General features: G+C 39.0%; 1 protein-coding gene across 31 annotated transcripts in view; it reads right to left on the reverse strand.

Moving 5' to 3' along the window:
• Positions 1 to 12,315, reverse strand: part of camk2g2 (calcium/calmodulin-dependent protein kinase (CaM kinase) II gamma 2) — a 77,565-nt gene that overhangs the window by 7,390 nt on the left and 57,860 nt on the right. For 2 of the 31 annotated variants that reach the window (XM_044213436.1, XM_044213431.1), the window contains 7 exons: positions 10,044 to 10,124; positions 7,114 to 7,158; positions 5,512 to 5,557; positions 3,422 to 3,526; positions 2,889 to 3,017; positions 1,717 to 1,792; positions 1,413 to 1,507 (listed from right to left, as the gene is read on the reverse strand). In XM_044213436.1, coding sequence (XP_044069371.1) covers positions 1,413 to 1,507; positions 1,717 to 1,792; positions 2,889 to 3,017; positions 3,422 to 3,526; positions 5,512 to 5,557; positions 7,114 to 7,158; positions 10,044 to 10,124 — 577 coding nt within the window. Of the gene's footprint in view, positions 1 to 1,412; positions 1,508 to 1,716; positions 1,793 to 2,888; positions 3,018 to 3,421; positions 3,527 to 5,502; positions 5,558 to 7,113; positions 7,159 to 10,043; positions 10,125 to 12,315 lie in introns of all 31 variants that reach the window. The other 29 variants (XM_044213435.1, XM_044213430.1, XM_044213446.1 and 26 more) reach the window with 19 other exon arrangements.

Below are 12,315 nucleotides of genomic sequence, written 5' to 3' on the forward strand. Positions count from 1 at the left end.
TGTATTCCCATACATCAGAGTAATCTCTGGCAGCATCGCAGCGTCTCTCCCTCTCCTCTCGCACCGTGCGCACACAGGTAGGACAGTAAGTTACTATGGTTACGGGTACGCTCTGTGTCCCTGTCGCTCGGAAACTTTCTCATGATTCCCAATAAGACGTTTTTAGGTTAGTATGCCTGTGCAAAATCATGAATGTAATTGTACCTCAATACTGAAATCTAGTATATAACATAGTTTTACATTTTTGGTTATACAGGGTTTCCAACACGCTCTCATGCTGTCTGAACAAATCTCATGCTAATTAATGAAAAAATATAATAGGCTTTCTCTGCCCACAGGACAAAGTCATGAGGCTTTTTTTCCAGAGCCCAAAGCACACACATACTGCTCCAACATCAGAAAACACCTTTCATGTATGTAGAGTTTTGCCTCACTATGCTCCTCAATTTTACATCTATGACAAACTGAAATGCTAATAAAAAATGTTTAATGCAATTAAGACATGTTAGACTAAGGCACCCCAATAATGTGACCCCGCTCCTGAGTAGGCCTACTAAAAATCAAATCATCATCATGCATTGGTATTTATCATAGCTCTTATTTATTAGACAGTCATTGGTTAATAGCTTAATTCAGCTGCTAAGGTGTGAGAAGATGAACTGCCTTTGTAGTTTTATCAGTAAGTATGTATGAAAGCACCTCTCACATAATAAGAAAAATTTGACAAATCCAAAACAATAGTTCACCTAAGAACTCCATTCTTTTCTATTTCTAGGCTGGCTTTCTAGTTTAATAAAATCTAGTTTGTTTGTTTTCAAAATTATCCTGCAGGATCCACTGCCTTTGAACAATGTGTTTTTCTCCTTAATTTACTTTTCATACAATGTTACTGTTTACATTTATACCAACGATTTCCAAAGGGATAGAAGGACATCTGCAATGATTAGATGATTCATCTGCAACAGTTTTGATAGGCGATTAAGTTTTTTTTTTTTTTTAAAGCTAAATGCCCCAAATTCCCTGGGTCCAGCTTCTCAAACTTATAGATTTGTCTCAAGGATACACACAATGTGTTTTGGTAAGAATGTAAACATAACTTGTGTACGAAAACTCCACAGGGCCCCTTTAATTTGGGCAAAGCTGCATGTCTTGTTCAGGAGACACTGGCTGCTCCTTTCCACTTTATCATTTAGTTTCATTAATATGTATCCCCCCCCCCCACTAATCTGCCATAATGCAGATTTTAGAATATACATTTATTTTACTATGACAATTACACAAAACTAATTTTACACTGAACTCTTGTCAACAAAGGCCTACTACAGTGTGCCTGTAGACTCAAAGAGAACAATTAAGCACTACAATAAGTAGAAGACTTGAGTTACAAATAAATACAACACTGAGCAACTTACAGTTCTCAAAGTAGAACTTGTGAAAGTCCATGCCCTCCACCAGGTTTCCAAGTGCCTCTGGTTCAAAGGAAGTCAGTCCAGGGTCACAGATTCTCCTGTCAGAGGAAAACAACCATAAATACTTTAGCTTAGGAATTTATCCTGTAGTGAAAAATGAGGAGGACATGACATAAAATATTTCACAGGAAAATTATATTTAAGAGTTTCTTTGTATTATAAGTGACAATGTTTTTGACATGGTACTTAAAAGATGATGACTTGTACACAAAGAAGTTTATTGTTTAAGTTGCATATGCAAACTTACGTGTAAGCCTCAAAATCCCCGTTGTTGATGGCTTCAATCAACTGCTCTGTCATCTTTATTATCTCCTGTTTACGAGCTGAACAGAGAGAGAGGAAAAAATAGTGGGAAGGAAGACAACCAGAAGAGGTTAAAGACAGTCCGAAATCATTTGGAAGTTGAACACACACATACCACTCCTCATGCTCTCCCTGAACGTACTGGAAACCTCTGACATTTAAAATAAATTCATCACGTGGGTATCGCCTCTGGGAATAATGACAGTGACACTTGAAGTCACCCAGTACAAAACACACCACACTGTCCACTCTCCTTGTTAAACACCGAATCAAGAGTATTTGATGCTGTATGTAACACTCAAGAGTATATGTGCCACTGAAACCTGAAGCGTTTTTGAAAAAGAACTTAACCCTTTAATGGTCTCACCCAGAAAACAAACGGAACAATTATTTTTTCACATTTGTTAGTTGCTTTGGGCATTAACTAATGTTAAAGATGAATAAATAAAGAGTGAATAAAAGTGATTTTTCTGTCTAACATCCTGGAAGGAAGCCACCTGTGACGTCTGGTGAGAAACAGCTCGATCTGATTAAGTGCAACAAACTTTTCAAGATGTCACAGTTTAAAATATGCCCAAACAAACGACTGAGAAGACCATTAAAATACAAAAACTTCAACTAAGACAACCTGTCTCAACTGACACTACTCCAAAAATCTTTCACTGTGCACACACAAACCCAAAATCCAATGCAATGTTAATTTAAAAAAGGCCAGTTCTTTGGGAAGTCAAATAATTACTCAAATACAGCAGAAATTCAGAGAATGAGGCATAAAAGTCAAGAATTGTTCATTAGAAAAACATCAAACCAGAAAAACACAAACTGCATGCAAACACACTGAACGTCAGTTTGAACTGAGAAGAGAATAAACCAGCAGAGATGAACGCACTTTGAAAGAGTTTTGTTCGCTTTTTAACAAACATGCAGCTGCTGAGGCAGAAAAGCCATCTAGCAAATCCACCACACCTGCATGTAACTCTGTGTTCATAGAGTCAGTTTATTTTCCCAAGTCCTCAAACCTTCTGCCATCAAGTGGCACAGAAAGTTAGAACAGACGGTACGAACACTGCTTCAGGAGCCTTTGCACAAGCACTGCACAACCTGCCTGGCACTTACTCTGCTGCATGCTGCTGCTGCTGCTGCCTGCGGGGGGCGACAGAGCGGACTCTGGTTCAGGACAGGAGCTCTGAGCTGGACTGGTCTGAGGGACACTGGGGCTGCTAGCAGCCTCCTGCAGGGGACGAGCTGCAGGCAGGTACAGTCATCCCAGTAAAATAAAGTTATGTTTAACAAAGCTGAGAAGCCATATAACTATTAACATTTAACACTGTTTATACTGCACAAAGTATATAAAGCAGTGATTATAGGAAATTAGACTCCAGACACTCATTTGAAAGTGTAGAAGGGGAACAGTAGCCTTGCAGTCAGGCCTCGGTGCCAGTAGATGGCAGCACAGGAGGGCAGAGGGAAACAAGTTTAGTAAGTTGGTGGAAGAGATCAGATTTTTCATTTAGTCTTATTTATGTGGAGCCTTTATAATGCCAAAAGGTCTTGTTTTGCTTGTAGGGTAGATTTGTTATTGGAGAGGAAAGGTCAGTACACAAAGGTCAGAGCTGAGTGTTGAATCAGGTAAACTGCTGCCGACTTACAGGTGGATGGTGGGCAGTGAGGAGACAGCGTCTGGGTCCGTTCCCCAGTAGTGCTGCACTGGCTTAACACTGCACTGTCTGTACTAGTAGACTCACAGGCAGCCACTGCCCCCATCACAAGACAAAAATACAAAACAGATGCACAGTGACAGGGAGCCTGAGATGATGTTTCTACAATGCAGTGGGAAACTATAACAAGTATTTTTTAACTTTTTTTCTGAAATTTTATGGACAAAACAAGTTATTGAGAAAATAATCATTAGTTGAAGCCCTAAAAAAAATACCTGTCACAAGTTCCCACAGCCCAAAACTGACCAAAATCCAAAAGTATTCAATGTTAATTCATGTAAAAACAGCAAATCCTCACATCTGAGAAGAGTTGAGATTTGATTTTTGCTTCAAATTATCAAATCATTTTCCATCCATCAACTACTCAATTAAATGACTAAATGTTACAACACCGCAGTCTAGCATTGCCATTCACTTATCACAACACACCAACAGCTGAAAGTAAGAAACAAATAAGCTGGACAAGCCAACCCATGTAGCCAAACCAAAAGTGAAAAACCTTTAAGGAGCTTTATGCATGAGCATCAAGGCCACACTAACTCTTACTCAATAACTAACTTGTATGGTGAAACCCGTTTTACTCCCACACTACTTTCAAATTAAGCTATGTTTCAAAATGCACATTGCTGGTGCAACAGGCTGCAGAATTCTTGTTATGCAGTCGCAGAATATGTGACATTCTGGTCACTTTCTTCTGTAACGTCAGCATGCCAACCTGTGCTTCATCTTAGAGACCTTTCCTATGTTGACCTTGACACTTCACTCTGATTTTGTACATGGTGGAGCTAGCAGTGTTTGAGTTTGTATTTCAGAGTAGACAAGATGAATTACATTACATTAATTTAGCAGATACTTTCATTCAAAGCAACTTAAAATAAGTGCCTTCAACATCAGAGAAAGAAGAGAGAGAATAGGAACAACAGCCTCTCTATTGCATGTACTGTAAGTGATTATCTGCTATAAGATCGAGTGCTGGCAAACTCACAGAAAGTGGCCTTAAGTAACTGGATTAACTCTTTTCAGGAGAGCTACAAGTAGCTCTGTCCTACTTCATTAACCTGAAAACATTAAGGGGTTATCCCCGAGCTGAAGACGATTAAGTGGCGTGTAATGCTGGCATGCACACACTCACGTACACCGACAATCATAATGAGGTGCAGTTTCCCCACATATGGTAGGCAATGGTGAATACAGGGATCCTGTATTTGAGCCTTTGCAGACCTGGAGGTAAATACTGTAAGAGCAGCATGCCCTTGTGTATACCTTGACTAAAGGCCACTATGTGTAGAGCTTTTATGCGATTACAGCATCTTTAAAATGATTACAGATAAACTCCACAACAAGAAATGCGTACCTCTGATATCTTTTCTCTATATTCATTTTCTATTATTCAGCTGATTATTTTCTTGATTAATCAATCGTTTTGTCTAAAAAATGTCAGAAAGGAGTAAAAATAAAAATAAAAAGCTTATAATATTTTCCTGCAGCCAAAGGTGACAGGCGTGGAGCGTGTTGCTCTGAAGCGTTTGAACAAGATGGACAAAGCAGCTGTGAGCTGCTGTTTTACAGGTTACGAGGCGCTCTTATTAACCACTACACCAACATGTTGTCAGTTTGTATAGGAGACGTAAATGGAGACAACAGCAAAAGTATATTCTTTTAGATTGTACCACTGTTATGTGCACAGTGTTTATATCCAAAGGTTCACGTCACATTTGTTTTTCCTGTGAGGCTCAAAGGCATCTGTCATTTTTCAACAAAATTTACTGGATCTCCAGGCCTCCGTTACCCTGACTGAAGCTCTTTGTTGTAGAACAACAGAGTTGACAGTTGCCTCAAACCTCTACCCAGTAGACATGCATTACCTCAAATATAAAGTGAAGAACTACAGTGTGAGATATATTGTAATATTTCTCTATCTGATCTGGAGTTCAATAGAGTGATACAATCCTGGACAAGATATAAAGTGAACAAAAGCAGGCATGCAGAGTAGGTGAAAGTTGGACAAGTACCTTTCCTACCTTTCATCTCCTCCTCTTCTGTGTTATTACAGCTCTCTGTGGAGCCCTGTCAGACAGAGAGGAGACAAAGGAGAGACAAAAAGGAGAGAAATGGAAAGAGAGAAAGATGGATAAAGAGAGAAAAGAGAAATAGCAAGAATAATAATTCTTTAATGTGTAAGTGAGACAGGGAAGCTTTGGACACTTTGTCCATACAGACACACAGAAAACCTGACAGACAGATGGACATCTCCCTCCCAGGAGCACAAACCAGCCAGGACAGCAGCGAGGAGAAGCACAGAGCCCCACACACCACAGAGCAACAAAGTGTGTGAGCAATTTGAAATCATGTAGCTAATTTTCACAAGGAGTGTGCGTGTGCATGTTAGTGTGTAACTACTCCTTCAGAGGAAGCACGACTGTGCGGAAGAGAAAAGTGTGTAACAGCATTGCCATTTGATTATCTAGTGATACTATTTTGCAAGCTTGTACACCAATATAACAGCGCAAGCAGCATGGCAGTTGGTTCCTATTTTAGTAAAACGTCTGACAGTATTTGAGGATAAAGCTGTCAGTGTGCATGTGCTGCTGTTAAAGACAGTATGTGTAGGATTTTCTCTTTTATACAAATTTGAAATTAGCTGTGATGCTGTATGGATCCTGAAGGATACCACCAGAATAATTATATATTTTTAAAGTGTTGAATCACAATCAATTCAGGGTTTCCCGCAACGTTTTATAGTGGAGGCGCCCCGCCTTGCCTGAAATAAGGAGCGCCTCTGCTAACGTCAGAAGAAATTATTCCATTTTAGTGAAAAATAATATTTGACTTTTTAAGCTTAAGGGAAAACAAACAGTGGTGCTACATCACACAGCAAAGGCCAACTATATTGATAACATGATGAGATGTGTCAGGAACTGTCTGATTCAGCTCAGCAGGTGATTGATCAATTATATTATACGTTTGCTTGTTGGGAAAAGTGGAGACAAGAAGCCCAGTCAGTCAAAATCAGGTGCTGATATGTGAGAAAAACATTTAACCAATAGAGTCTGTATCGATTTGAAATTAGTTCAAAGTTAGCATTGATTAGTTGGACTTGAACTTGAAAACTGGGGAATACATTTATTTTTAATTAATACAATTTGCATTTAAATTATGCATGCATAAACTGCATAAAAAAATGATATATATCATTAAATGTATTATGTCTATTAAGGAAATACAATTATTAATTGGCAAATTTAATAAACTGAGTTTATTCATGCATCATATATAAAGCTAAAGGCATTTTTTAATTTATTAATTGATTATAATAAAACACTGAAAATCTACATTTATTCCAGTGGCTCCTTAGTGGTGCACCTTCACTACAAGCAGGAGCTGCTTCCAGATTTGGGGAGTTCACAGGATTCAACTCTCCTGGGAAATCCCTTCTGGTAACCAGGAAGAGAAATAATGAAACATGCTGACAGAAGCCAGCTCACATTAGGCACGCAAAGATAGTTCATTATAGTTGTTTTGACGGCGATGTATATGGAGTATATTTAGAGAAAATCCTCCACAAGTTACCTGCGAGTGTTAGTAGTGGCTGGTGGCTATTGGTGGGAGAAGGAGGGGCTTACCTTGGTGCCGTCAGCTGGGTTGTGTACAACAGTTGTCTGGGCTTCCTGGGGGAAGGTAGGAGACACTTTACCATGCAGGGAGGGGTTGGGTGTGGGGGCACCAGGGAAGATGCCAGGGAATACCAACTTATTCCATGACGACAAACATACAAAACAGACACTTGCGCACACCAAAACAAAGCACAGGAGCAGCTACAGTACAGAGGCTGTGGAGCATTTATGGTAATTAAATAGATGACAGTGTTCCCCGTTCACCAGCACTGTGGCCTACAGGATCATTTCAGAGTCTCCAAAATGCATGAAAAAGCCATAAACATAGCGAAACACATATTCAGGGCCATGACTGAGGAGGATGGTTCTGTGAGTGACTGTTTGCGCATGCAAGTGTGAGTGCAGATGTCATGACACGTTCATGTCTCCTGGAAGTTATCGTATTTAACAGTTGACATATAAATGAAGTTCGCTTCAATTACAAGCGGACGTTACAACAGGGAAACTCCAACTTGGTGCTTAATAATTACAGAATGATCTGAAGAGTAAACAAACACTGATGTATTCATGAACTAGGGTAGCAAGCTCTCAGTAAAAATCTTTATACTATGGAGTGATATCTTTCTCCTTTTAGAGAGAATAAGCAAGCATTGTCAGGTCTGACAGGCCTGTTTACCGAAACGTGTCAGCATAAGAAATTAAATTGTAAACTGAGGCCACAGTATTGACATTTGTCATTATCCCAGTTCAAAAGCTGTTGTCACTTAACACATGCACACTACGTTTTACCCCTATATGCCAAATCATTCTAGCTCACAGCTCAACGCTAGATTACTTTATTCAGTGAGTAAATTACACTCAATATCGGTAGCACTGGCAATCACCATCCTTGTTGTCCGACGCCATGAACACTTCTGAGTTATGACCATGTGAATCCGCATGGTGACTGTGTGTCTGTGTAACCACTCCTCATTCTCAACCTTGAACCTTAGAACATGCAGCCCCTTCGATGACATATGAGATTATGCGGAATATAAGTATTTTTGGGGCATCTTAAGCCTTTATTACAGAGAGTGGAGAGACAACAGGACATTGTGGTCCATGGTCTTAACCCCTAAGCTACGGGGGCACCTCAAATATGGGGAATCCAGACTGTAAATGTTTAACCAGTCTTAAGAAATGCAATCCTTAGCTCACTGCCTTACTAGCATTTGCAGGTGTGCAGAATTCGGCACTTCTATTATGTAGAAAATAATGGGCATCATGTATACTTGTAGAGAGTTAGATGAGCAGCCAGTTAGCTTAGCACAAAGGCTGAAGACTGGGGGGTAACAGCTAGCCTGGTTCTGTCCAAAGGTAACAAAGCACCTCTGATTAACGCATTATGTGTTGTTTGTTTAATCTGAACAAAACCGAAGTATAAAACATTGTGGTTTTACAGGACGTTATTTGTCGGACAATTTCTTGGCCGGGAGCAGTAACTTCCTGGAGTCTCTGCTAGTTGCCTGGAAACTACATGATGAAGACAAGTCTCCAATGTGTAATTAGCGCACTTAGAGGTGCTGGTAGGTGGATTTTGTTACCTTTGGAGACTTAAATTAAAGATTATACAGTTATGTGCTGGAACTATTTCTTGACGAACAACCAGAAACTTCGGACAGACCCAGGCTAGCCGTTTCCCCCTGCTTCCAGTCTTAATGCTAAGCTAAGCTAATTGCCTCCCGGCTGTAGCTCAATACTTAATGTTAGACATAAAGATGGTCTTGATCTTGTCATCTTACTCTCTCCAAAAAAGTGAATAAGTATATTTCCCAAAATGTTGAATTATTCCTTTACACTGTTGGAACTATGCTATATGTACAGTATTTAGTAATTAGTATAATCTAGTACTTCCATGGCTATTGTATCAGACTGGATTAACAGCCATCCAATAATTTTATAGATTTTTTAGATTTGTAAGAGATGTTAATGATTTAAATCACTTTGATTTTATCCTTCTACCTTTAAAATTCAACACTTTTTTTTTTTTACATACTCTCAGTGTATAACTTTCTCTCATACCTCTGCGTGGACCCACTTGAATAACTGTCCTCAGTCATTTCAGGTCTTACAAAGCTACTGGTCACACAGAGGATTTTACTGGTGCACTAACTGATGAGATGAGAGGTTTGGCTTTCATTAAATTGAGATTTCTTTGACATCTTTCCTGCTGCCATATTTCAAATCTGAGCCTTGTTCAAGCTCAATTGTATGTTGTATATATGGCTCAATCCCATTACATATATGAACACAGGGGCTGCATCATCATTCAAGTATGATCTCTGTTACCCCTCCACTCCAGCTCCTGTTTTACCCAGAAGTCCTCATCATTTACAATTCCCAAACTGAAGAGCAATTTGTAAAAGGCCGTCTTTTGATATAGTAGAGGTTGAACTTCTTATTGAGTTTTCGAGGTCTGCTTTCCAAGAAATTGCCAGAACCATGTTCTTCCTCAAAGACAAACCGTCAACCAAGCACAGGTAACACAGTTGAACACACAAAGGAGTCACCAGGATGTGGCTGAGCAGAACTTGATTTAAGTGTTTTCTAGTGTATCGCAAAATGAAAGTCATTTGTCTACCTGTCAGTGTTGTGCACTGTGTAAATATATATACACAAGTGTGTCCACAAGAGGTCTGGGTAAAACACAAGCCAGGAGAGACACTCGAAGGCACAAACCAGTCGTTCAAATTAAGGGTTCACAGTTTGTGTTCAAAACAGAAGCAAAGAGGCAGAGGATGAAGGACAAGAGAGAGAGGACGAAGTACAGAGAAGATTTCACTTAACATGGGATGTGACAAAAAGATGAGGAGGAGACAGAACTAAACATTAAAAAGATGGAAACAATTAAATGATGCCGTAAAAAGCAATGTGAGAGAAACCAAATAGAGATGAGGTACCATTGGTGCTGAAGATGACATGCTGCTGTCTTTGGTGCTGCTGCTGCTTACTACACTGTTTTTACTGTTGTTTCCCTGCGACTGGGGCAAAGAAACACAACAAAGAATGACTCCCACTGGTCACACTGGGTCTAAACCATAAACCACCCTATGGGAATCTTAGGTGGAAAACAGGAATGGAGCCATTACACGGCCAATATAAATATTCCACATATTGTAAGTTGAGTAGGATTTAAAACAGCACAATCTAGGAGTAGAGCATATGTGCAGGAGTTCAATGCTGTTCAATTTATTTGAATATCTGTATCAATTATCTGCAAATTGCTCCCTTTTGCAATTTAAAGGGCAGTTGTTGTATTTGTGTGTATGTCTGTTGTGCACATAGCTTCAAAATAATCTGTTTAATCCATAACATGAGCCTTCTATTGATCATTAGGAACAGATTAAGTGTCTTGCTCCAACAACGAGTTACTGTGTACTGACTTCCTAACTTGTTTAACTGGTATGAGTAATTTTTATTTCTATTACAAAGCTATGTATTGAGTGATTGAGAGGGTTCTTTGAGTCTAGTGTCCTGGTGTATGCCTGCATTTAATGTCTACAACTTTTGCAGACACTGCACAACATTAAAAAAAGTAAAAAAAAAATACAGAACAGTTAGTCAGCAAATGCATTTTAAGACAATGAACATTTTTCAGACTGGATTTTGAGTATTTTCCCAGCACAAATAGTGTAAATCAACATCTGCTGGGATAAAAAGAGAAATCATAAGTTTGTATCTAAAACAAGCACCAGCAATTAGTGGCCCATTTCCGGCAGCAACACAGCCAAAGCATGTGTAATTGAGTCAGAAAATACCATTATAATAATGGTTACCAGTCCAGGTCTGTGCATGCAGTGAAAGGCCTTGATGACAGGTTTTTCTCTAATTGCGGAGAACAGTGTGTGTGCCTGTGCGAAGGTACATGTATGTATGCTGATGTTTCCCTCCTTTAGCTCATGCAAAGTCAGCTTGAAGACAGTAGTAAAGCCTATTTGACTGACTAAACTACTTTAGCATTACTGCAACTGCTTAGTTCACCCCTTTGTCTTGAACAGACCCTGTTCATTGCTTTGACTGAATTTTGACGACTCAACCCTCGGTCCAAACATCAATCAAACATTGGCTTGTCAATAAAAAAGATGCATCAAACGATTTGGAAAATGTTTTAAAACTTTTAAGCAAAATGTGGTTTCAAGACTGTTCTTAAAATGTGAAATAAAAATAATTTTAAGCAATATTTTGTTGTTTCATCGTTCCCTTGTCTATTACTATATAATTTTACAGAACATTTCTCTCTGCAAGTGCAGTGGTGCACCCTGCTAAGCCAGAGCATATACAGTTTTAATTAAACTAAAAAATGTGTTTACTGTCACATTCATTGGCTGCACTCTCAGGAAATCAACTGATATAATGAAAGCCATTAAACATTAAGCCATTTTAAGTATATTTGAAGGTATTAAGATGTTTTTACAATGTCTATATATAAATATAAATAAATTGTTTCTAATTTTACTGTGGTGATTTTTGTAATCCATGCCTCCAGCCTTATGTGCATAATAATAGCAAGAAATGGTCTGTTATGTATTAAAGAGGAACTGACACATAAAGGTCAGTTTACCAGTCATGGTTAGTACCACTCAGATTGTGAAACCAGTTATATAACGTCTGTAGCACTGGAGGAGCTTTGTAAAGTCTGAAGAAATACCCCAGATGATGTCATAGTGATGTTATCAGGGTTTATCAGTTTGCGATTGGAGACTACACATTTTCAACAAAAAGCCTGTGTTACAAACTAGGGGGTGTGGAGTTTGAAAAACATGGGCATTTATCAGCAGGTAGGGACTAACAAAAAGATGGTTTTGGTTGCATTATGAGAAATGTAGGATCTACTGTTTTTGAAGCTTGACCCATACTACGGACTAAAAGTCAGGATACGTTGGCCTTTGCTGCTTCAATTTTGATCGTTCTTTTTTCTTTTCTTTATCTGTCTCTTGTGAGTCTCGCAACTTTATGGAAGTGTAATACGAAATTTGTGGAGTACCCCTGTAATTTTTTTTATCGTTTGCTCACTCACACACTTACTTTGGTCCTGTTTTGTTGGAACATGCAAACCAGAATAGTTGTTCAGCTGCATAACAGAGGTGCAGATTAAAGCTATAGATTATAAATGGAATGTGTGATGTGAACAAGAAAACACAGTTTGAGCTGAACTCTCCCTTCAGCCCCATG

The sequence above is a fragment of the Siniperca chuatsi genome, linkage group LG11, assembly GCF_020085105.1.
Source record: "Siniperca chuatsi isolate FFG_IHB_CAS linkage group LG11, ASM2008510v1, whole genome shotgun sequence".
Taxonomy (NCBI): domain Eukaryota; kingdom Metazoa; phylum Chordata; class Actinopteri; order Centrarchiformes; family Sinipercidae; genus Siniperca; species Siniperca chuatsi.